Source organism: Echiichthys vipera (genome assembly GCF_963691815.1).
Source record: "Echiichthys vipera genome assembly, chromosome: 7".
In the NCBI taxonomy this organism is placed as follows: Eukaryota; Metazoa; Chordata; class Actinopteri; order Perciformes; family Trachinidae; genus Echiichthys; species Echiichthys vipera.
The window spans coordinates 8,235,880-8,263,005 of record NC_139832.1 but is presented as its reverse complement, the minus strand read 5'-3'; the positions used below and the strand labels follow the sequence as shown (position 1 = coordinate 8,263,005).

The window sequence follows — 27,126 nt, the reverse complement described above, 5'->3', positions numbered from 1 at the left end:
CCCAGTTTGGCTTCCAATGAGATTTAATGAAAAAAATACACAGCTTACACAACTTGCACATTGCAACTAGAGGCAATCGTGGTTTATATAAATCAGTATTATTAGTATAAAATACTAATAGTGTGTTTTCAGAGGATAAAATAAAGCGTACCGCTGACACAGGGTCGAGTGATATGCATGGGTGTATAAGGTGATATGTCCCAAACCGGTTAAAATCCCCAGCTATGCTTTCTGGGTAAAGTGCGCCCCGGTATCCGCCCATATTCGCTTAAAGGAGGCCAACCTGAGCAGCTAGGCCGGACGGACGCTGGATCAAATGGAAAGTTCAATCGATTAATTTGCCCACTTTTTTTTTCATTTGCATGTTCCCGCTTGGTTCTTGTGATACGAGGCAGAACCGACTTTAAATGCGGCCGTTTCAGTGTGAAATAGGAAATGCAGAGATCGTGTGAAACGAGAGGATTATCAGCTTGACTTTATTTGGTCGCTACTTCGGACGCGGAACTCCACTCGCTAAAAGGTAAAACAAATGGATACAATTTATACGCGTGTGGCGCTTTAAGGGTTTGTTGCAACCTTGTATCCCCTAATTTACTACATGTGTCAATATGTCTGCTATTCAACCACTTAACGACATTACAGTGGAAGTATTCATTTTTCCTTGGTAGTGCAAACTACGCCCAATTGTTAACCCAGCGTCTGGCCCTGCAATGCAGACCTTTGGGCTAGCCTGTCAATGGCGGCTTCAAAATATGCACTCTTCCTCCTCTTTTGAATGAATGATACTGAATTTGTCCGGTGGCACACGGTGCAGACAACGCCGCGTTAATGTATTACTCTCTTGTATGTCACGTTAGCGTATTGTGTAGCTTAGCTGCCTCTTGAGGAGGTGGGCGAGCTCCAATGCTAAGCTAAGCTAGCAGCACAGCAGCCTGGTTATTTAAACACAGTGCTCAAGAGGGTTTTCGCACAACCCAATCTGGCAACCCCTGCGGCCACAGAGCAGTGGATTTAAATCAAATTCCTTTCCACTTTTAAGCCTGTTGTAGGTATTGTGCCTGTGCAGGGGCTTTTTATTTAAAAGGCCTGTTTTCACCTCTGCTAATTCATATAGGTGTTAAAACTGTTACAAAAGTAGCTAGCTATTCATTTGTAGCTTCAAATCAACGACCCATTTCTCCATTAACGTTATTGTTGGTGATGCTCCTGGTTTGGTAATGTGCTACAAAATGTTGTTGTCTATTGTTTAGAGTCTTGACTAAATAAAAAGGCAGTTACAACGTGAAATCTAGATGGTGTTAACATAGGCAAACAACCACCATGACTGGTATAGTCCTTTTTTCAGGATATATTTTATCCATTTGAATCCCACAGCATCATCCATGTACCACAGTGTGAGTCAACAACTACACTGTGCGTATAGTGTTTTAACTGTTTTATATATATATACAAATAAGTAGTTTGAGTTTGCTAAGCTGTACACGTGCATCACATCCCTCTATGTTATTGAAAATACTTGAGTTTACTGCACATTTGCCTCAGTCATTCAAAGCAACCATCACTGCCCAGTAAGATTGATGGTAATAGTATTTTTACAGGCCGCGTGAAATGATCTGTGACATTGTCGCTAGTCTTATCTGTTCAGGTAAAGATAAGGTTGTTTCCCAATGGACAGAACAGACTCACTGTCATGTGTGTAATCCACAGATGGTGTTGCTTTTAAAATATGTACTGCATAACATACAGAGGATCTACAGAGGATTTTAATGGGTTGGATGTAGTGTAGTAAAAGTGTACCTTAGTTGGTCAAATACCTATCAAACCACATTCTGGTTTTTGTTTGTCTAGAAAAGGCAATGATATTCAGTGGAGCTCCTCCCTGACTGCAGGCTGTGCAGAGCTGTGAGCAGCACTGTAACTTCTGAAAAGGCCAGCTGCCACTATTGATGGGTGCTGTTCCACAAAGCAGTCAGACAGGAGCGGAGAGCCTCCCAGTTGCTTGTCAATTTTGGAGCCTTAATGTAATGTCATAGATTTCTGCCTGGGGTTAGTTTCTGTTGTGTGACTGCTACTCAGAAAACCCCGCTGAATGTGTTGCTGGATTCAGACACAAGCACATTGCAGGGTATTCATAACTAGCTTTTCTCCTTTTACTTTAGTACCTGATTGGGACATGGGGCTTATTTTTGAGTCATAGAAATTGTTTTAATTTCATTTAATTTTAAATATAAGGGCAGATGATGATTTAATGCGGCGATGTTTTCCTGAATTCAGTTGAAGTTATTCTGTGTTTATATTCCCTCATGCAGGTGATTCACTATATTCTGTTTGTGAAGAACAAACAGTAAGTTTCTTGTTAAAAAATAAAATGGGCAATTTCTAAATGAAAAGCAAAAAAAACAAGATGGCATGAAATCTAATTTTCCAGTGAATCAGCAGTTGTTATTAAAAGGACAGTTGAGTTCTTCTTACATTAGGTGATACGAGTTACTCACTGGAAATTATGTTGACACATCAGAGGTCTGCCAATCCTGAAGATGCACATTTCCCAGTGAGCCGGCAGCTTTTCAGACTAATTGACAACATAGTTTAAAGTGACAATTCAGTAGTCAAAGTAGTGAACTGAACTGAATATAACATCTTCAGCTCAGTAAGCTGTTCTCATCTGAGGAATTATACACTTTTTAAGGCTTTGACTGTGTCTCAGATGAATTGACGCTGTTCCAGATAACTCTGTGTCCATGGAAACCTGTTGGTATATTGTTTGTTTTTTTGTCTTGCAGGTGAATTATGACAGAATATAAACTGGTAGTAGTGGGAGCTGGTGGCGTTGGCAAGAGCGCACTTACCATTCAACTCATCCAGAATCACTTCGTTGATGAATATGACCCCACCATTGAGGTAAAGAAGCATGCATGTACATGTATGTATGTATGCATGTATGTGTGAACTCAAGTTTATGACTGTGTCCATGGTTTTGTGTGAATTTTGGTATTGGGGCAGAACAAGATGAAACTCCAGCAGGTTCTTCTGGTTTTAGTCTTAAAAAGACACCAAACAGGTTTTTAATAACCGTGCATGTCTGCCTGCCTGCTTTCTCAGGGGGGCAACCTACGCTGAGTAAAGACAGTCTCATGATGATTGAAATCTATTATTGATGTGCCGTTGCAGGTTTGATCACCACTATAGATTATTTTAAATAACATCTGAAACAAGATCTGCTCACTGGATCAGACAGTAATCATATGTATTGGATCAGCTGAGTGTGTTGAAAAGCTGGAGTGCTTCGTCACAGTGGAAATTCGGACTTGAGGTCTGCTGGAAAATGGATTGACCTACCACAGTTAGATTAGAGCCAAATATGTAGGTAGTCCTGTGATGTTTCATACAGTTATTTCATGATGAAGCAATGTAGGCATTTAACTTTAATTGATTCATTGATTTTACTACAGTTCACTAAGCTGAACATGTTTGCGTATATATTATGAATAAATATATTCATTTTGATACCAATTGTTCTAATCAACTAGATATTATTACAACTAAGATTTATAAAAAAGTATCTTGGAAAACCATGCACCGTATCTATCTAGATCTTTAAACACACCCATCCTAACCTTAAGTACGAAGAAAATGTTTAAATCTTAAATTATGTCATCCACAGTCATCCGTTCTTTTTCTATGAATATAATATTCACTCTCGATTAATCCCAGACCTTTTGTGACCTCTCTGACCTCCTCCTCTTCCAGGACTCCTACAGAAAGCAGGTAGTAATCGATGGAGAGACGTGTCTGCTGGACATCTTGGACACTGCAGGTCAGGAGGAATACAGTGCCATGAGGGATCAGTACATGAGGACAGGGGAGGGCTTCCTCTGTGTCTTTGCCATCAACAACACCAAGTCCTTCGAGGACATTCACCACTATAGGTGAGCTAAGAGACTAAAGGTCTGCAGTCTTTTGCCCACAACTGAAAGGGTTAATATATTTCGGAGCATCGTAGTGGCCTAAGGGTGTAAGGTGCTGACAATGTAATCGCGATGGTTTTGGTTCGAGACTGGCCGAGAGCTTTTGTTGCATGTCATTCCCCAAAACGATCTATCTCTATATTATATACATTAAAAGTGCCAAGATTTGATGAAATAATGTTATATGTAAAAGTTTGATTGTTACATCCCTTGCCACTTCATAATCAATGCACCATGTTGTTCATGGCTGATAAACTTTTGATATGTGAAGGTGAATTTTTGACATTTTAGGGGGGGGGGGGGATCAAGGTAAAGTAGATCTGAATTAAATATCATATCATAATAGTTTCTGTGTTTATATAAAGGTCATTTTTTTAATCAATATCTGTCACATCAGACTAAATGCTTTATTATATAATAAGTTTTGAAATCAAACACAAATTCTGAATTTTAACATACAGACAAATCTGTGATGGTTACAATATAAGCAACTTATTAGGACATTTCTATATAAATGTTCTAATAAGTTGCAGCATTGAGCAAAAGCCAATAATGACCTTATTCAAGTGACTCTGAACAGTTAAGAGCTTTTTAACGTCACTTTAAGTAGCCATGGCAGTATTTCCTCTGTTGGATTAAAATCAAATTAATCTTCTGTCATGTCTGTCAATGTCCAGAGAACAGATTAAGCGAGTGAAGGACTCTGAGGACGTCCCCATGGTATTGGTGGGGAACAAGTGTGACCTCCCGTCCCGGACAGTGGACACCAAGCAGGCTCAGGACTTAGCGCGCAGCTACGGCATTCCCTTTATCGAGACCTCAGCCAAAACCAGACAGGTGAGAGTCCAGCGAGAGACGACCACACCCTCAAGACTCAGTTTTAACTTTTCTGTGTGTCACTAAACTGCTGCAGTATTCCACTGCAGGTCTGTAGAGCATGTTGAATGTCTGCAATTCTTAAGGGCATTGGATTGATGGACACAGCAGTCCTATGCTTTTCACTTTTAAAATCTAAATTTATTGTTCCAGAAAGATTAAGCAAATAGTAGTCTTGACAAGTGTCCTTACAAAGGCATGAAAATCTTGACACTTTGAACACCAGAAAAGTTAAGGTCTTGAGTCATGTGGTGCTGTTGATTTGTGTCACATCTAATGGTCTTTTTTTATAATGTTGCTTGGAAATGTCTCGGGCAATGCGCTGCGCATCATTAAATCCTCTTTGGTTAATTGAATTTTTTTATTTATGGGTGATAATGTAATCATTGCATGCTACTTTGTCATGGATATATGAAATTATATCCTCATTATGGCCATCTGCAGAGGATCCTGCATTATAAATAATCTGCCAATCAGTAAATGCGTGTCAAGGAGTCTGCATGAAAGGACAAACTGTTGGTAATTACTCAAGGGGGTTAATGATCCTGCTTACTGGTTACTGTGACTGGGTGCTGGAAGATTTGCCGTGGTGTAGCCACATCAAATGGTGTGTGTTGTGGGCATGGCCTTAGGTGGCTGACTGGCTGACACAATGATCTGTAAACACATCCTTTCCTGGTCTCTCTGACCTGGGGTGAATCATGGCTCCTTCTGGTGCAAGGGAAATTAATGACATGATGATTCATTTCTTACAGCTCTGTTCACCTATTCCTACCTGACTGTACCAATAATTCACTATCCAAATGACGGTTCTGCTGTTGGACCAGCAAGTACCGTATCTCTTGCATCCAAAGCCACCCAGTGTTTGCCAAATCTCAGTGATTTCATCTTACTTCTTTAGGAAATCTCCCTTTTACAGTATAATGCGTAATCAAAAGATGCTCCTAATGCATGCACTTCTCCCTTATATAGGCTAGACTGTTAAATTGATACTCCACCCAAATCCTTTTAATGTCACTCACTCACTGGCAACTTGAAGCTGAAGTTGGTAACGTGAATGAAACATAAGTTGTTTCACATTAACTGAAACTGTCACTGTATCCTGACCGCTTAACGAGACAGAAAATCTGTGAAAAAGTAATGCATCTGTTTACTTCTCAATGCATCTGCGCCTACAGCCCTCCCTGTGTGCTCCTGTTAGATTCCACCGCGGCTGAAGAAAAACAACCTTTCAGAGCAGCGGAGTCTCTGGCGCAATGTCAATTGCTGAGCTGAACTCCGATCAAACTGTGGAACTAGGCAGCACTGATCAAATATGAATCGATATTCTGTATTGCCTATTTCTCACAAAAGTGTTTTCAGAAACATATTTAAGTTTACTGTTTTAGCTGAAATATGAGAACGTTTGTGACAAAGTTGAGTCGAAACCAAGCCCCATCCACCGGCCTACCAGCCGGACAATCTTTCTCATTTTAGAGATAATTGTTACACTAAAATGTTGAAATGAGTTCAAGTCAAGGTATCCTCCACTCTGATTGGGTGTCGGCCAGGCGCAATGGATCTAGCAGATCACATTAGGACAGATAGATAAAGATACATTACTATTTCACAGATCGTCTGTCTCATTGTGCTGATGAGATATAGTGAAAAATGCATTTTTTTACATAACCATATCAACTTTAGCTTTAAAAGGTGGCTGTTGCAACACCAGGAGTTATTTATTTTTTGGTTCAGTTTGAATGAATTCTGAAAAAACTTTTTAGGATAAAATTAATATATAATTAGCCACCATTTTGTGATGGGATCGCATCAGCATCTTTGAACTCAGCCTTCATCTTGATCCAACTACAAACCTGTAAAGTTTTGTGACTGTACCCTGCACGGTTATAATTTCACAGTCTTTTTCGAACCTGGCCTTCATTTGGATCTCAGCGACATACCTGTAACATTTTTTGACTGCACCCTGCACAGTTGTGATGGTATTGCAGCGACTAAATATGGCCGCAAACAGACACCTGGCAAAATAAAATGATATTTTGGAAGATACTAAATGTCCTTTTTAGGATGCTTTGATACCTCTTTCCTGCCATGAAAACCATTGGACTCATATCTACCCACAGCCAATCTTCATCGAGAGAAAGGAAACCGCAAACCATTTCAAGCATACATGAAGTGAGCGAATGACATTCACAAGATGGAGTTTGGATGGAGTATCAATTTATGTAGATAAGGCAGGCCAGACATTGCAGGTAGACCAACCACCGACCTGCTTTGCTCGTTTGTACCTGTAAGCTGTAACACATGCACCCATACAGTTTGTCCTGTATTCCTCAACATTGAGGGAAGTTGTGTCTCATACTGCAGAGAGTGGAAGATGCCTTTTACACTCTGGTACGGGAGATCAGGCTGTACCGGCTCAATAAGCTCAGCAAGGAAGAAAAGACTCCGCGCTGTGTCAAGCTTAAAAAGTGTGTTGTGATGTGAAAGGGGTAAGTGTATGCAGCCGCGCGCCCACCAGCTCTGTGTGTGTTTCTGTGTTTATGTGATGTTGGGGTTTGTGGAGAAGGCAATGGGAGAGGATGCAATGGGAGAGGACGCTTTATGGTTCTCAACCCTGCTGGTTTCTACTGGGGCTGTGGTGGAGCTCAAACAGGAGGCTGAAACAGCTGATGATTTCTTCCCTTTTCAGTGTCACAAGTGTTTATTATCTAAGGCCGTTTTCACACTTGGTTTGTTTACTTGAGTCTGAACGCGAGTTTGACTGCCCCATCTAATGCTAACCCTGCTGGTCTGCTTTCACACTTTGGACTTTTGTTCCGATCCGGGGGAAGGTGCAGGAATTAATGCTAGATTCCACAAGGAACAAAATGGAGACTGGTCGAAGCAGGCAGTGCCATACGAGCATGCATGACATAATACAACCATCTGAACCGGTTGAAAATGTTTTTAAGGGAGGGAAAACACCTGCACTACTATTATTACTCTACTGGACGAATATGGCATCACTATAGGTCTTTTATTCTCTGCTTAAACATACTACAGTTAACCAAGAACCAATCAGACGACCCTCAGATTGACTTGGTCTGCACTCATGGTTTGAGTAAAAGAAATAAATAAATAAGTCATTTTATAAACAGTGGAATTGTTCCCAAATTCAGACCAAACTACCAGTGTGAAAGCGTCCCAATCTGCTGAAATCAACATGAAGCGAGGGGTATGGGCTGCTGAGCCAACGTGTGTGATTAAAGGAGATTATGGCAAATCTGGGACCAAATCATGTGCTGAACTGTTTCCAAGGAGGATGTGGTCCCAGAAACTGGCAGATATGTTGTGAAAAATAATTTGTGTTTGTTTGGGTGAGTTTTTCTTGCGGTCACAAATCCCTTTTCTATCTTCTTTCCTTTCTTGCTGTCTTTGTCACAAAGTGACTTCAGGCTTTTTGCAGCTCCACGCAGAGTCCTCGTCACATTTACTGCACTATACAAACGGTTCTAGAAATCACCCATTTGCCTCAGCGTGGCATCAACAGACACTAGCTGCATTTACATGGAACCTTTTATTCACTAATAACCAGCTTGAGAGCTCAGAAAGTATATGAAAGCCCCATTTTAACACCTCAGTCAGAATAAATTGGCCAGGCTTAAATAAAAGCTGTTCACCTGCGGAAGTTGTGCCACTCTTTATTTGTTGCTTATGAGCTTTCAATGTATTTCCAAGTCTTGTATCTTTCCCAGGAGGACAATCTTTGAATAGCTTATATTTATTACTTTTAGACAAATAAACAGAAGGCTTCACCTTCTGTTCAATAACTCTTAGTGGGATATTTTCATAAAATAAATCTTCTTGCTTCAGTACAAAGTTAACCCACAGCAGTAAAGCAGTATTAATGCCAAGCGCTCAATGCAGGTTGTTCTTTTGATTTTTTAAATTTAAGTTTGCTTGTGTTGGCGGACTTTTGCAAATATTAACAGGACAACTGTTCTGTTTATTTAACAGCAACTTAAAAAATGCTGTCTGAGTTGTAAATTGGATTGATTACATTCGGAGGGAAAGAAATTGGCTCATGTAACTGCAGCTATTGTCAGTGCAAACACTGCTGACGTTTACTCTGAAACACGTGACATTACAATTCGATCTGTTCTTTATTCAGCTTTGTCTCGCACAGCCTGAATGGGTCGGAGACATTTACCTGCACTCTGATGTGTGTCACACTGCTGTACACTTAGTTCAAACTGATGTCAAATGAACTTTGACATTATCCAAGATGATTTCTTTAATTGAAATCTAATTTTGAATTGGGGGAAAAAAACATCCAAAAAATTAATGAAACTGCCATAGATGTAAAGAAGCAATATTTCAGTTTCGTTGGCAGTGGAAGTCAAGGCTACACCTCAGTTTGATATTTAAGATCAGAGTGTTGATTGGTGTTTAATCTGTCCCAATTATTCTTGGAATCACCCTTTTTTAAATTCAGCAGCCTTAACAAAATCACCTTTTGAATGAAAGAAACATTGTCAATCCATTTAAAGGAGCTGTACCCAACATCCAGAATATTAATATAGCAACAAACAAACATTTGCTATTTAAAGGGTCCTGAGCAGAGAATGAAGTCACTCAAGTTTGTTTTGCTGACCGGTCCGTCTGCGCATGCATGTTGGTGCATGTGGCTCAAACATCCATGCCATGTGGAGGCAACCCAAGCCTACTTTTTCCCCAGTGTTTAGAGTACAGCTCCTTTAAATGTTTTCAGGCTGTATAATATTTGCTTATTTCATTTATTTTCATGTCTGATTATTGGTCTTCCAGGGTGAAGATGATAACCTGTCACTCTAATAATGCATTCTTCTTATTATTTTTCTTTCCAGGGCGTTGACGATGCCTTTTACACATTAGTGCGAGAAATCCGGAAGCATAAGGAGAAGATGAGCAAGGAGGGCAAAAAGAAGAAAAAGAAGTCCAAGACACAGTGTACACTTATGTGACTAACCCCTTTTCAAGACTTAAAAAAAAAGAACTATGTTGAACAGTTAAAGTAATACATTTTGTACATTACACTAAATTATTAGCCTCTCAATACCCACCATACTGAATACTAAACCTGACCCCTTTTTATCTGCCTTCTATTATTTGCTACTTGGACACCAATAAGCTTTATTTTCAGTTTAGTGCCAGTTGCCCACATGTGTTGGTCCAACAGCCTGTTTTGATTTTATAGGAATATGATGTTGATTTGGATAATTTTTTTATATGTAACTGCAGAGCTGTGAGCTAATTGTATCACAAACCATGTTTGACAAATTATTGACATTAGCAACCTTAACACCCCCCCCCTGCTTAAAGGGTCACGACCTGCAAAAGTTCTTTAATGCCCTTTTTAAGTTTGGGACGCCAAAGAATGAATTTTCATCCTGACTCTTGTAGACAAAACAGATATGAAGAGAGGACCAACCAACACTCAGCCAGATGAGCTCCAAATGTCCCAGCCACTGTGTAATTTCTCCATCACTAATGATCTCTAGGTATGACTTCACTGATATAAGTATGCATGCAAACCTACTCCTACTCTTCTCCGAATGTTTTAACACCCTAATTAGCTATTAATTACTTTGCAATTTTGATAAGGCTTTGTACTGTGTGGGAAGTGATTTTCTTGCCTACATGAGATGTTTGTTTTCTTTTCTTCCTTGCATGCATTGTGTCCTAGATGACATGGGTATTGCAAACTGCCTCTGGTTGATACATTTAACAGAGCCATCAGTGAGGAACTCCGACCCAGGTGTACATCATACCGTCTTGTATTTCCGGTTTATATAAAGTAATCATTACACGCTTTTGCGAGAAAGAAATCAGCCATTGCGGCTTGATTACTGACAAATTACTGAAAAAAAACACGGACTAGCAGTCGGGTTTCTTCGGCCAGAGTCATTCTAGGTTGCAGGGACTGATGCCTCGTCACAAGCTAATGTCAAACACATTGTTTGACCTTGCTGGTCATATATTTCCTGCTCTTCTTTCGGCTTGACTGCAGGATTGTTTAAATTTATCCTGACAATAATCATTTCATCGCTATATGTTGGAAACAGTTGAAGAGTTCTCCTGTTAACTTATCACGAGGACCCTAAATCACCTCATTATTCAATGTCTGTTAGGTTTTAAATTTGAGAACTCACGATTCTCCAGTAGCTGGCCATGGGGGTGTCATGCCTTGCACATTTCTTAAGCTGTCGGACTTGTTGGTGTCTGACTGGCTAGAAATCGTAACGCATTGTTTAAGCAGCTTTCAAGAATATTTCTCTTGGTGTGGTGTCACAGAGGTTGTTCAAAATGTTGTCCAAATGGATTTTCAGATTCTTCCTTTTTGCGGAGCTTTTGAGTTTTTGGATTCATTTCTTAAACTGTTGAAATAGTTTTTTTTGTGGGCTGCCTTTCAACAGAAATGATTGTCCAGCGAAGACAAATTTATCATTATCTCCCTCAAAAGTTGTGTGTCATGGTGGTGTAACTGGAACCGATGTTTGTAAATGAGGCACTAATTTGCCATAAAATTGGTTTTTAGAGAAGATGTCTGAATTTATGAAAAAATAAATAAAAAGTCCTAGTTTCTTTCCCAGGTCAACCCGTATTTACAAAATGTCCTCCTGGGGAATTTTTTTGCCTTTTCTGTTTGCATTAGGTGCTACATTTAGACCATAGGAAGAGCCGAGACAACCTTGACCTTGTCCTGTGTGTGCGCGCTCAAGAAATACACGAAATGAGCAAAGTTATTGACACAGAAAATCCAGACATGATACATTTTGATTTCAGGATTAATGAATTTTGACCCAATTTATTATTACCTCTTTTTTTTTCATGAAGTAGATAACTGTTAATGCAATTTTAATTATGAAACCCTCTTGTTAACAAAACTGTTTCAAAAGTAGTTTTACTGAAATGTTTGAAATGTTCCTCTTCCTTTCATGCGTGCCAACAGTTGATTTCTGAAATGTATCATTTATACCTGGATCATATTTTAACAACCTTTGTATAGTTGTGATACTGAAAGGTGCATATTTTGTAAATTGTGCTTCATTTCGTTGGTGTGTCTAAATGAATGTTGCTTTAATGGAGTTTCTCTCCGCTCTGTGTATGTGATTAGAGTGTGACTGGTTCCAGGTCTAGGGAAGTGAATGAATGACCACTTTACAACACACAAGTTGTGGGCAGTGTAGAGTGGTGATCTGATCTCAAATGAGTCTATTTTTTGCCATGATTCTCACCACTCCTATTTAATGTGTAATAAAGAACAAAGTAAAGAGGAACTTCACTTTGTCTTTGTTTCTTAAAACGTCTTTAGACCACTCTCCTTTTTTTAAAAAGTTTTGTTTAAACACTGGATGTGGATTGGGTCATTGCACATACAGTATACGCATGTTTACTTGCACTGCTGGTAGAAGTTGTTGTATTGACACAGATCACATCAATGTTGCCCAGAAGATGGCACTGTTTACTCATTTTGGCAGGCTTGACTCTAGAATACCTCACAATCCATAAAGGGGCACAGAGTGACTGAGATTTAGCTGTCAAAAGTCATGCTTAATTGCCTAATTGTGCTCCTTTTGAGAGATGGGGGAAAACTGATTATATTGAGGTTTATAGGACATGAATGTATGTTCTTAAAATTTAACTAAAGTAATTTCATGTGCATGCCAGTGGCCATGTAGTTGAGATATCAAAGTGACTGTTTTTGTGGCAAATTGTAAATAAATCTCTCTTTTTGTCTCTCACAAAAATCAGACTGAGGAAACGGATAAAAACTTGACAATAAATGCTGCAGTATTAATTTGTTTTAATTACTATCATTTCAGTTGGTGAGCTAAACTGATGATTTTCAAAAGCCAGTATAACATCATGAAAAAAATCATAGTACAGTATGTCAAAGTCATAGTATAGTATGTCATTAAGAAATGATTAGTCAGGATAGTATGTCATTAAAAAATCAAAGTATGTAGTTAAAAGTCATAATGTCATTAAAAATGTCATGAAAGAATCATAGTATATTATGTCATTATAAAGTCATTAAAAAAAGTCATACTATCCATCATCTGCAACAATTTATCCCAGTCAGGGACGCGGTGGGGCTGGAGCCTGTCCCCGCTCACATTGGGCAGGAGGCCGGGTACACCCTGGACATGACGCCAGACTATCGCAGGGCAGATATATATAGAGCCATCGAACCACATTCCAGTAACAAATTAACCTAACATCTGCATGGCTTTGGACAATGGGAGGAAGCTGGAGCACCTGAAGAAAACCCACGCTAACATGGGGAGAACATGCAAACTCCACACAGGAGGGTCCCGGCCGACTGGAGCTGGGACGCCGGAAAAAGTCATAGTATGTCTTTAAAAATGTCATAAAAAGTCAAAGTATAGTATGTCATTTAAAATGTCCTTAAAAAAGTCATAGTATCGTATGTCATTTAAAATCTCATGAAAAGTCAAAGTATAGTATGTCATTTAAAATGTCATAAAAAGTCATAGTATGTCATTAAAAAGTCATAGTATGTCATTAAAAAGTCATAAAAAGTCAAAGTATAGTATGTCATTTAAAATGCCATGAAAAACGTCAAAGTATAATATGATGTTAAAAATCTCAAGAAAGTCATAGTATAGCATGTCATTAAAATGTGATATAAAGTCATTAGAGCTGGTTAATGTGGCCCGGGAAAGGGAAGTTTGGAGGTCCCCTGCTAGAGCTGCTGCCCCGCAGCCCGACCCCGGATAAGCGGTTGAAGATGAGTGAGTGAGAGTGTAAAAAGTCAAAGTATAGTACGTCATTAAAATGCGATGAAAAAAGTCAAAGTATTGTATGAAATTAAAATGTGATGAAAAAAGTCATAGTACAGTATGTCATTAAAAATGTCATAAAAAGTCATAATATAGTATGTCATTAAAAATGGTGTGGAAAACAGTCATAGTATAGTATGTCATCAAAATTTCATTAAAAAGACATAGTATATGTCATTCAGAATGTCATAAAAAAGTAATAGTATAGTATATCATTCTGTCAATTGAAGCAAGACTCATGGTCAATTTTATTAATATTTACTGGGAATTACTTGTAATAACCTGACAGTTTTTGTTTCACAACACACAACAGTACATGGAAGGTCTTATCCCTGTAGCAGATAAAGATGACGATAATAAAGCTAGAAAAACTGCCCAAACTATGTGAAACAGTAACAGGCAACAGAACACTAGTAATATATATATATATTTATATTTTGTATATAAATTCTATTGTGAGCTCTAAGTAGAAACTAAATAAATCTAACTTCATTACATCATTTTATCCATTCAACTGAGTTATCAAATGTATAATATTTTATTGTAACTGTACATGAAATGTTGTGATTGTAGCTTTAAACTGAAGCTGCCTGCATTCAAACCTTCCACTCCTTGTATAACTTGATATACAAAATCATCCCAACACACAGACAAACTACTAAAAACAGCACCATTGTCAACATACTGTATGTGTGGAGTTCTCTGCCTTGTTATATCTATTCTGTTCATTTTTACCGGTCAGCGTGACTGCATTGGCACGGTTTCATATGAAATCCCTTTGTACAAGTACAAGCCGTTCTTTACTGCCACAGTGACAGAAGTTGTCCTCTGGCTTCGACGTGCCGGATTATGTGGTGGAGGATGTGCTTGTTTAGTCATATTCTGTGAAAGGGAATGTCATGTAGCATCAAATATGAGATATTTTCCCTTGCAGATTTTCAAGAAATAAATGCCAGCTGCATCATGGCCACAGACAGTATACACGCTTCAAAAGGACAGGCCTGTGTATGTGTCATATGCTGGCAATACTGGGATAATTGGCTGCAAAACAATACTCGGTGTAGAGGCACCCTGTATAGGTGCATCCTGTTTTGGTTTGGTTTAGTTGTTTATTGACATTGGCGTTATAATGATCATTAATGAATTCTTATTTATGCTGTCAGCCAATTATAAATTAAAAGTGGCAAGTGTGATTAGTTGTTTAGTCCTAAAAGCCATCTGAACCTTGCTTCCCTCATAATTATTCCACACTGGAGATGCAGTATAGCTTGTTTCAAAGGAAGTTAGGTTGTTTTCAAACTGTTGCTGTGAACAATAAACTATGTTAACATATTGTGACAAGCTCTATTACTCTTTCTTCTTAAACAATGGGGCTACGGTGCCTGCCACAGCAGCCAAGAGTGAAAAAGAGAGGAGATCTAATGAATTATGCAGAGAGAGCTTTCTCTCAGCCTGACAGTCTGAAACCAGCCTGGAGAAAATTGTAAGAGAAGTACGAGGCAGTGCAGCCATCACAAATCCCCCTCCCTTTCCCCCTGGGGACCGCCGAGGCCAAGGCCTGTCAGTCAAGCACCCCATCCCTAAACTGTAATCTGGGGACAGCACTGGGAAGCCTGCAGGTCTGATAAAGTGGTGAAAAAATGCCCCAGAAACCAATCCGTGGCACTCTGGGCTCCTGTCAGGGAGAAGGGCGGGGGGAGGAAAGACATAGCAAATGTTCCTAAATTCTTAACATCGAGCCTCAGACTGGTTCTAAGCAGAGCACACGCACCACAGGCTGCGAAAACCATCTGCCTGCTTGGCCTGTGCACACTTTAAAGGGTGAGCTCAATCACAATCACCAGTTCTGACCCCTGTGAACGCGTGCAGAGGGGTGATTTCACAATCATCTGACTGTCTGACCTCTGCCTTGTTAGTGCACGGAGCGGGAGAATTTCCTCTTTATTTTAATGAAGCAGAGCTTTTCTTCCTGGCAGGCAGTTGAGTGCGGGGCAGCAGGAGTGTATTGTGGTAATGAGAGGCCAGAAGGTTCAGGTGTCTTCAAACCGCAGCACATAGAAGAGACTTAATACAGCCGTGTTTTCACAAGCCCTGGAGAAAACAGAGAGCTGGATGAATATTCATGGAGTGGTGATGAATTGTGTTGCCTACAGCAGCGTGCCACTTTGAAAAGCCCTCATGCTGCTTCTTCTATCACAGGAGGTCCTTGCCAATGAACCTCACAGGCCACAACGCATCGCCCCAGCATCCAACTACCAATTATCATCTGAGATCATTAACGTGTTATGTTGACACAAACACTGCAATTTCAGATGCCCTCCCTTATTCGAATGACCCTATTTATGAGGAGTGGCTGATTGAGCTGATTGGATTTTTTTCTCACATGCCTCGCAATCACTCAACAAGTGATGTTTGGACACAAAATTAATGAACAGCGTGCATTGCTTTGATCACTGCGCGTGCTGTTTTTTGAGATGGATAAACAAGCTTCATAATATCTTTCAAAGTATGCATCAGCACAGATTGGTACAGTAATGGCATGCTGTTGAATGTTTATGTTTTGTTCCATTCAGGCGGCAATATTCTTATAATGATGTTAATTCAACAGGCAGAGAGATAGGGGAATAGAGGGACGGAGTGGGGTGGCAGGATGGACAGCCTGGGAATTGAGCAGCGTCATGTTCAGCAACCCCAGACAGGTGATTCATACCAACCTCATCACTGGCAACAGACAGGACATCCAGGCCTTTATTACCTCCATCCATCACCATCACTTCATCAATCTGAGCTCCTGTGAGCCAGCTCTCCAACCAGTCCCCAAACACCCATCCCAACGTGCCGCTGGACAGAGATTTACACCCACGCACTAACACCCTCTGCCTCTCTTTCTTTACCACACGCACACGCAAAACAAGAGAGATGAGCTCCTCTGTCGTCTTCACACACACACACACACACAGACACACACACACACACACACACACACACACACACACACACACACGCACACACACACACACACACACACACACAGGGAATGAGACAGAAATAAAGGGAGTGTGTAAAGGCCATTCTGCAAACCAGACTGGTGTGAAGCTGTTCCCCTAAGGGCCTCTGGCTGACAGGCTATCCTGCATTCTGAAAGCCACTTACACTTCAGCCACATCATACCACCTGCTGCTGCTGACCAATGTGTCAGAGGGGCATATCATGATGGATACACTAAGCTGCGTGAGAAATCATTAAATCATTTACACTGCTCTCCGCATTAAAAAAAATCCTAGGAACTCTACCATTACATACATAACCCAGGACTTAATTTCCCTTCAGCTGGATACATCATAAATGCATTTGCAGTCTAATGCATCTCAATACAACAGTCAAACTGCTGAATTCTGTAGTTTGCGGAGGTGTTGCATTGGATTGCATTATAGTTTAAACGATAAGGCTGGGGTTACTCAGCCTCTCTGTATTTTATTTAATGTCGGTGTGTCCCATGAAGAGATCAAAAGCAACGATGTGTTGGTCTTTCAGTACATTCCTGTTGGTGGCACTCAGCCCAAGCCCATCGGATCCTGCTCGAATCTTTAAAGCAGTGTCAGTTGTTTATTTGGCCACTTGGGGGCAGCAGAACAAGCACCAAACACAATAGTGACGCATTCATTCAATTTAAATCAATCCAATTCAATTTTATACACAATGTCAAATTATAACAAAAGTTACCTCAGATAACGTTCTATATAGGATAGGTCTAGACCACACTCACACACACACTATGATTTATTTATGATTTACAGAGACCCAACAATTCCCCCATGAGCATCAGTGGTGATGAAAACCTTTCTTTTTAACGAGACGGGATGTCAGAACAGACCCATGGTGAGCATCCATCTGTCTTGATTGGATGTGGGTAAAGGGATAGATAGATAGATAGATAGATAGATAGATAGATAGATAGATAGATAGATAGATAGATAGGTCGAGAGAGCCTCAGATATATGACTAATAATAAGTGGATACGCTAGAATGATATGAATAGTAGCAATAATAGCAGTAATAATAATAATAATAATAATAGCAATATGGTTATGGTTAGGGCAGTGGATATAGTAGAATGATATTAATAATTGCACCAATTGCACCAATTATAATAGAAATATGAACAATAATAAGAGTACCAGGGTTCTCTTTTGAACTCTGCTTTTGACTCCACCTAGTTGCTATCTTGTCTATCTTCTGTTTGGTGCTGGGAACATAAAGCTTTTTTGTGAAATGAACAAATGCTGCCGGCACTGGGTATGAACAACAAACCATAATAGCAAAGAACTGAGAGCTGATAGATGTTAAAATGCCACTTTAACTGTGGTCAACAGATACTTCTCTCGGGGTCTATCACTATGAGCCTTTCACATTACACACATACGTACTTCCCATTGTAAACTCTGATTGGTGCAGCTTTAATCTTTTTGCTTATGTTCCATACCGAAACTGTTGTTTTAAACTTCCGTCTTGATTATAGGATGCCACTTTACACCTGGCCAGGGACAACAGATGAAAACCTCTTGGCTAATTCAATATGCACTGTCTCAGACAAAAAAATAATAATGAATAAATAAATAGAAAAGGGTAAGAAATACAAATTAGTTTCCAAACAAGCTAAATAAGTTCCTGAAGCGGCTGAGCGCTGTTTTCAGCAAATGTTACTCAAACATACAGTACATGGCATAGCAGAGCCAACATAAATTACAGTACCCACGTTCATCTTTATAAAGTTGTTGTTGACAATAAGAACAATAAAGAACATCACCAGCCTTATCCGATAGAGGTGTTCCTTGTATTTGGTCCTGTCTTGTATGTATGTAGTGGGAGTAGAAGATTCAGAAGAAGGTAACATTATATATAACATTATATATACTCTGACATCTCTCCTTAATTGCATGTATAGGTGCATGCATGTGTGTATTTCGGGCTTGTGTGTGTAACATGTATAATAATAAGAGTGAAAAAATTCAATTTCCCCGTGTGGGATAAATAAAGTAATTCTTCTTCTTCTTCTTCTTATATAAACCATGCCTGAATCCAGTCTATTCGCAACATCACGGCACTATCTTTAAAACTTTACAAAGAATTGAATCAGCACTTCTTTGGCAACCCTCAAAATAAATACAACTTTATAAGCTTCAGTATTTTCTGTAGGTGTATAGTGTTGCATTCAAGTGTACACATGCACATTATAATGAGCCCACCTGATCCATACACACAGAGAGCAGTGATTAAATAAGCTATTGGTAAAAAGATAAAGCTCAAAATTATTCATTGGAAAGAAATATTTGCTCTCTGTTTATATGATACAATTGGTGCATGATTAATGTTTTGCTCTCATTTATTCATAAAGTCTGCAGTTTTTCTGCTCAAAGGCTGCAAAACATCCGCACTTAAATAAATCGTTGCTTGAAATTAGTGTCGTGTTAGACACTTTGGGTGGAGAAACATACTTCATGAGGCCATGTTCAGTTTGTGAATTGGATTTAAAGGACAAAAAAGGAAAACCAATCACTTTCAGACATTGTGTCATATTGAGTTATTGCTGCTATTATATACCCCTCTACCTATTCCGTACATCCATGTACACAGACCTTTGTCATAGTATATGACGTGACACAGAGGGTGTCATTAGAGAGTATGAATATAGCCAACTTGGGGGAGATAAATCAATGTTCTGTCCAGAGAAACATTTCACTCTGGGCCTTGTAACGTTATTGATTTAGGCACCACATAGTGTTCCAGCACTGGCTTTAATTCATCTATAAAAACCTTGAATACTCTGATTTTTTCCCTTTGGCTCTTAGAGTGTAAGAGCCAAAGGGACTCTATTTTTTCTTTTCTAGTTCTCTTATACGATCCAGCTATTAGAATAAAAAAAAAAATGTGACTGCGTGAGAAGCACAGTTTCTCAGAGATGTTTACTTGCTTGACTGCATGATCTAAATGGTGACAGGGGAGAGAGGTGGAAGTGAGGGGCTTAACAGAGGGAGAGAGGGGAAGACACTTTTAATGTAAATGTCCATCAGTGTGGGGATGTTTGGGTAATGGTGGTTTCCGTGGCGACAAAGCGAACAGCAAATACACTGAGCGGGAGAAAGAGAGACATTTTGTGCTTTTAGGCACAAGTTGGGAATCTGATTTTACAAATACCTCCTTGAGTGCTTTATTGAAATATATTTTTGTATAGTTTTGTTCACAGCCATTCGTATGTGTGTGCGTGTGTGTGTGTGTGTGCGTGTGTGTGCGTGTGTGTGCGCGTGTGTGCGTGTGTGTGAGAGAGAGAGATCTGTGTTTGCCTCTGTGTGGGTTTGTATCCATCAGGATGTAGGATATTACATTCACACCCTCACACGCAGATATAAATAGGCGAGCCAGAATACAGGGGAAACTGAATAATAATTTGTCTCACTGGCAGCTCTTCAAACTTACAGTCTGTCACACTAGCGTTATGCAGAGCAAGCAGAATGCAGAATTTGATAGCAAATATAAAATATTTGGTTTGCACTGCACTAAATTAAATCCGAAACTTTTTTTCTGATGATACAGATGACATTTATTGTCAGGTAGATTACACATCATCGCGCAAATGGTATCATTTCATCTCCTCTGCCTCGTCTTTGAGCTCACTGGCTCTTCTGATTTGTGTGACAAATGAGTGAATAAGTGAATGTGTGTGTGTAGATCATGTGCCTTTTTTTCTCACACCTACAGTATATGATTGTGTATGTGTGGCAGCGTTATCTCTCCCTCATTCAAGTCATGTCACAGGCCAGACACCATTGTCAAGAGAAGCTTTCATCCGTTGACTTCAGCTGTGCCTGTCATCCAGTCCAATTATACAGAGAGAAATAGGTATTGTTACACTCGGGGGATTGATTCAAGACAAAATAGAAAAGTGAAGATAAGAGTACACAGTCATCTATGGCCATGCGCCACCTGCTTGGAGTCACACACGCTCGCAAACGAAGATGTAAAATCACATGGACGAGCAACTTCAATATCTCGGTGGTAACAAATCCTTACAAGCTATCACAGCCTCACTAAAGTGCGCGGCAGGTAGGTTGCAGTAATTTGAAACGGTGTGGGGTCGAGTGCTACACTGCTGCCTCAGCCACTGTCAGGGTGATAGACTGGCTTTTTATGGAGACTCTCAGGGCTGATGGAGCAGGTGAGCAATGCTGGGCTTAAGCAGACTTCAACCTCAAGCATCAGGCACCACCGCTGACATTAACAGTCTTGTTCCACCACTTAATGCATTTTTCTTCAGTGCGCTTCTGGCTCTTCTCTCTTTCTTACAATACAACCAAAAACTTGTCAGGAATCACCACTTACCTCCGACCACTCATGGAAACAGCTCCAATGTCCTTATTACCACCCTGCCATTGTACTTAGATCATGTTTTGCTGCCATGTGAGTCATTGTTGAGCAGGTGCTGTCATACTTAAAACTGTTGTGATATTGTGTGATTTAAAGCTAAGGGAGGAAGCTTATTTTTGGTGTAGCTGGGCAAAAAAACCCTAATAAATTCTCAATATTGTAATTCAAATGTTCTAAGAGAAAATTAGGCTTCTGCACCTCTTCTTTTCTCTGTTTTCAGGCTTTACAAAAGCCTGTGTTTGGACACTTTGGCCAATCACGGGTCACCTCAGAGAGAGAGAGAGAGCATTCCTATTGGCCCAGAACAGAGAGAGGAGAGGGAGAGCTGCAGGAAGAAGTTTCACTCTACCGTAAATGATGGTGTTGTTTTGCCTTTTTACCTACTGCAGATTTAAGTGGGGGTGAAAGTAACTCATTACATTTTCTCACGCTACTGTAACAAAGTCGTTTTTGTGAACTTGTACTTTTTTGAGTATTTAAAAAAAAAATCAGTTTTACTTTTACTCAAGTAATTTTTACAGGTATCGTACTCAGCTACATTTCAAATCACATGCATTACTGACAAAGGTCGTATGAATCTGTCGTGATAAACTGTGTGAGAAGGGAACAACATAAAGGAGATAATATCAGCTGCGGGTGTGTCTGCGGTTGAAAGAGGTCAGAGATCCAGAGAGGCGACACTGCATTCAGCCGACACTCTGGTCAAGGCCGACGGTATGTATTTAAACACACGCAGACCTTAACTGTTTTACCCTGATCAAGAGGTATGTAAGTGGGTCTTATAATGCTAAACATAACAGCATATTCTTTCATGTAAAATTACTTCACCCTTGTATGGTATTCGGGTCAAATCGACCCCTTTCAAGTTTTTACGAGAAGAAAAATGGTACAAGTATACATTTTGTCGAACTGAAACCCAATGGCCTTACACATTACAGGCCTTTACACATACCCTACACATTTACATACTTCATATAGTCTTCATACACACACAGACATGCACAAGCACACACACATAAACAAAGATAATGTTAGATTATTAAAATCTAAGCACAGAGAAGCTTGTGTCCACCTCCACGACACAAAAAAACAAATTACATTCCTTTGTTAATTGTGGTCTGGTAGAGACTGATTGCAACCATTAAACATATGTTATCGCTATTGTTTAATTTTGAAATAAAGAAAATATATGTTAATGGTTTATGAAGTAAAATTTCATTTCCGACTTGATTTTACAACCCCAAATATGTCCCTGGTCAATTTGACCCGAGGGATACCAGAGGGCCCCAGATGTGAAGACCATACGAGGGTGAAATCATCTAGGACTTCTGTTTTGAAATCCTTTAAAATGGTCAGTTTAGCTGTTTAGTTTCTAAAAAAATCTCTTGGGGGCATGATGATGATGTTCCTCCCACACTAATGTTAAATATACGGTACACTTATTTAATGCTCCACAGTGGCACACAGCACAGTGACCCAAATCCAACACGCGACCTAAGCCAGGTGCACCTGGGTAACGTGACAAACTTACCTACTTACTTACTAAAATTTCTTTAAAGTAACAGTACTTCTACCTGTAGTACTTTCCCCACCTCTGCTGCATTATCAGAGTGGTGATGGCGGTAAGACGGCGTACAAAAGTTCAGTCTTTCTGAGAAGCTCCATTTACCTCATCCGTCATTTCATTAAGTTTGTCAGATTGTTTATACACGAGAGTTGTGACGGCTCAAGATGGCAGACGTCTCAGTTTAGGCAATCCCCTTATGTGTAGTCAACCCTGCGTCTCAGCCGAGCCTCCGCTGTCCTTGCTCCTGATACTGATTCACTGATGTGGAACGCTCTTCGCTGAGATGCTGGAGGGCATGAGGAGAGGGGATTTGCTCCTTGGCTAAGTATTTTCTCTGTGTTGATTCCTACTGGGCCATAAGAGATCTCTTACATATATAAATAATATATAAATGTATATATGGAAATATAAATATATACATATATATATATAAACCTAGGCCATATATATTTTTATATATACTTTATGTGTGTGTTTCAAACAATTTCTATATATATAGTTTGAAAACACACACACACACACACACGCACGCACGCACGCACGCACGCACGCACGCACGCACACACACACGTTGGCTGTTTCCCTGCCATCAATCTCCTAAATCCACCCAGGTTGTTGTGAAAGTGATAGATTCAGCCATTTAATATCCATAATTAATAATTTATTACACTCAGCATGCCGCAGATTTAGATTAGTAGGTAGTTTTTTTTATCTAGGTAATAGTTGTACTCTTGAAGGTCATTTTAAATGTTTTTTCATTATTGCTTTCTGAATTTACATCTGATACAGCTACACAATAATGCACAGAAAATGTGACTGCGTGATACTATAACTTGTGGTTTTTGTCTGACAGTTTAACTCCTTACTATTTTCACAATCTTGACTCAAATCCATATCTTAGTAGTACATATATATATATATATATATATATATATATATATATACCGTATATCTGCACACAGTAGAAAAATACTAACAATAGGTTTCAATTCAGTATATATATTTATTCAACTCAACAGTTTTTCTAAATATGTGAGGCATACCTTCAGATAAACTGCAGCCTCCACAATTTGCACTCAGCCTCGCAGAGTTTAATCAATTAAAAACTCAAACAAACACAATATTCTGAGCTCAGATACAGAATTAGCACACACTATTGTGGGTATCGCAGTTTGAGCAACAACAGTTTTATTTTTGGCGAGCTGCTGCTGCGGAGGAGCCGTTAGTAAATGAGTTAAACACTTTACTGCTGACAGCCAATGAAAAGTGAACAGAGGAGGCTTTCCCTGATGCCGGAAAAACTGGCTGTGTGGATTTTCTTTCTTGCTTTTCTCTTTTTGTAGTGAATAAATGTAAGTGAACCAAGTTATCTCGCTGTCATCCCCGTCCTCTCACCCTCCCTATGCCTGTCTTTCTCCTTGCTGTGTGTCTCTAAAATACACATACTCTCTTGCACAAAGGAGAGAAAGTGTCACTATGGAAACAAGGAGGCGAGATTCTAAAAGCTACCTCTTGAGACGAGAGTTAAGACAACAAAAAGGAGTCCACAGTGTGAGTGGCTGAAAAGCAGCAATATACACAGCATCTATACTTCTCCCCCCTGTTCTGCCGCTGAGAATGTCATCATCAAGCTGTCTCGTCGGCTCTTTACCTCTTTGTTTTGTGCCTTTATTAGATTGTGTACATCTGTGTCTCTGTGCAGGCATGGGTGTGCATTTTAATATACTCTGCATTTGTGTTTAAGGACGGAAACTAGTGCTTCGCCTACATTTAAATGCATGTGGCTCTTTATGCGTCTGTGTGTGTGTGTGTGTGTGTGTGTGTGTGTGTGTGTGTGTGTGTGTGCGTGTGTGTGAGGGTCTGGGTGTAATATGCACCACACATTTCTTTAATAGGGCTAATCCATTTTAATCCCACCTGCCACTGTTACCTTACAATGATGAATGTAAGCCTAAATGAGTTGAGACTCAGAGAAATGCCCGCGGGACACAGAGGAGGAGGCTGAGAGGTAGATGCAAGTCTCTACAAGGTGTGTGTGTGTGTGTGTGTGTGTGTGTGTGTGTGTGTTTGTGCTTGTGCATTTATTAAGGGTTTCTGCAGCAGCTGAAACAGGTTTTTCCTCCCTGCTCTGTTCAAGGCTATTTTCTGTGGGTCTGCAGGGTCACTGCTGTCCTTAGTGATGTCTCCCTCAGCTGTAATCAGCACCACGGACAGCAACACCGATCTCCACCACCGCAGGCACCACAGCAGGCATCCATCTCAATAGACTCAAAGAGGCTCCCTTCTCCTTCGTTCCTTTCCTTTTTCATTCCTTCAGATCTAAAAGAATTGGATGGGTGAAAGCAGGCTGCCCATTAGGCTTCATCCTTGATGTGCTCCTCCAATCCCTTATCTTTAACAGGGATGGAAAGGAGACGCAGGGAGAAAAAAGAAGAGGGGGGGTTGGGGGGTGGGGGTTAATTGCGAAAGACCTGCAGGCAACTACATCAATTAATAAAAATGGTAATGGCAAACTCCAGGTGGATTAGTTTCCTCTAGATCACAGATTCACATGCTGGAGAGGTAAAATACAGTACAAGTCCAGGCTGCTGTGAATAATAAAGTGCTTGTGTAGCACTTGTTACCGTGTACTGAGCCACAGTTTTAGTGTCAATGTCTCTCACATGTGGTGTCTTTGAAAAATAGTAGCAATATGTGGAGGCAAATGAAAGAGAGAATAGGAGGAGAGATTAAAAAAACAGGAGCAGGGGAGGGATAGATAGGAGTAGTGTACTACTGTACAGAGTGAGTGGCTAAGTCAGGAGAGAGAGAGAGAGAGAGAGAGAGAGAGAGAGCGAGAGAGAGAGAGAGAGAGAGAGAGCGAGAGAAAGAGAGAGAAAGAGAGAGAGAGAGTGCAGATAGCGGGAGGGGAAAACCTCCTCTCTGAAAGGGATGATGTCAGTCTCTGCAGCTGAGCCCCGGTCCCCGTCTCGATAGGGTGAAGACTCCTCTGGAAACCGGCTGGCAGACACAACCACGTCCACAAAGAGGGAGAGACAGGGGTGAGAGGCAGTCAGAGGAGAAGCAGGGAGAGTCTGGTGAATGAAATCCTGCAGGTACGTATGCCACGTTATCATCCATATCTGAGTTCATTCATTAGTGCCTTTTGTCACGAGCTGCCTGCCATTTCGCTTTTAAATTGCTCCCAGTATCTCATTTGCTCAAAGTAATTATCATGTTTTTAGAATGTGTCACAGCAAACCTGTGTGTGTGTGTGTGTGTGTGTGTGTGTGTCTATGTTTTTTATATTCCAGACTGTCTGTGTGAATTTGTGTGGGTGTGTATATTTTAGCGGGGGTGTGGAAGGAGAATGCTCACTGGAAATGAGGAGGCGCGCACACACACACACACACACACACACACACACACACACACCACACACACACACACACACACACACACACACGCAAACACACACACACGCACACACACACGCGCACAAACACACGCACGCACACGCACACACACACGCAAACACACACACGCGCACACACACACATGCGCACACACACACACGCACGCACACACACACACACACACACACACACACACACACACACACACACACACGCGCACACACACGTTTTAGTTAAAGTTTTTAATGAAGAGGAAACTGCTGTATCGACTCCTCCGGGAAGGAAACAGCTTCAATTATTCAAATCCAAATCAGATTTGGGGTCCAAGAAGCAAAGGGCATGACAGAGATTTGAGATTATCTGAGTACGGGGAAATCTTTTTTATCCCGTCTGTGGCGTCATTGTTATAGAGCTCTTGCATTGTCTGCATTAGGGATTTGCCAGGGTTAAGCAATGCCTTCTGGGGTACTGCTGGTCAGACAGGTGACATAGCTGTGGTGAGTCATCCTGTAACAACTATACCTGACACCTCTGTTTCCCACTTTAGATTAAAGGTTTGCTTATATACAAGGGCAAATGTCATTGACAAACGTGATAACTCATGTTCCCCACCACACAAATTCAGTCAATCTATAGGATGTGTTCTTTGCTATACAAGAAAAATTGATTTTCCTGTTGCTCAGATTAGTTATGAATGTCACAGGCGCCCGACAACAGTGTATGCCGGGTCACATTGACAAAGGATAAAATGTGTCTTTGTATTAGAGAATCCTGCAAAGCCAGGACTGTGACACTGTGAATGTGTATGTGTATGTATGTGTTTGCGTGCGTGCGTGCGTGTGTGTGTGTTTGTGTGTGTGCGTGTGTGTGTCCTTTCCATTCTCTATGTAATGAACTCACAGGCCATCAGACAAAAAAAAGAGCAGGTCACAGACACATTTCACCAGCAGCCATCCATTTACACACTCAGGCTGTTGGCATGCCACTCAATTAGTCACAGCGTGGATTACACTCCACGAGGGGCTTGGGGAGAGAATCACACTGGAAATCCAATTTTGTGCCACATCAAATGT

The 27,126-nt window shown here is 40.3% G+C and overlaps 1 protein-coding gene across 2 annotated transcripts; it reads left to right on the top strand.

Annotated features, from left to right (window-relative positions):
• The first annotated feature begins 266 nt into the window (after positions 1–266).
• kras (v-Ki-ras2 Kirsten rat sarcoma viral oncogene homolog) lies at positions 267–12,126 on the top strand. 2 transcript variants are annotated; one of them, XM_083916675.1, is made up of 6 exons: positions 267–520; positions 2,784–2,901; positions 3,751–3,929; positions 4,646–4,805; positions 7,209–7,333; positions 9,710–9,834. In XM_083916675.1, the coding sequence occupies exons 2-5, from the start codon at positions 2,791–2,793 to the stop codon at positions 7,326–7,328; spliced, it is 570 nt and encodes a 189-aa protein (XP_083772801.1). In that variant the 5' UTR covers positions 267–520; positions 2,784–2,790; the 3' UTR covers positions 7,329–7,333; positions 9,710–9,834. The 2 variants fall into 2 exon arrangements, with proteins under 2 accessions (XP_083772801.1, XP_083772802.1); XM_083916676.1 differs by lacking the exon at positions 7,209–7,333 and having other exon boundaries at positions 9,710–12,126.
• The last annotated feature ends 15,000 nt before the right edge of the window (positions 12,127–27,126 follow it).

Excerpts from the sequence above, each read along its gene's own strand:
- kras (XM_083916675.1), top strand. The coding sequence starts at position 2,791 with ATGACAGAATATAAACTGGTAGTAGTGGGAGCTGGTGGCGTTGGCAAG. Across the intron at positions 2,902-3,750 it reads AATATGACCCCACCATTGAG|GACTCCTACAGAAAGCAGGT; the intron begins GTAAAGAAGCAT and ends CTCCTCTTCCAG. Across the intron at positions 3,930-4,645 it reads GAGGACATTCACCACTATAG|AGAACAGATTAAGCGAGTGA; the intron begins GTGAGCTAAGAG and ends GTCAATGTCCAG.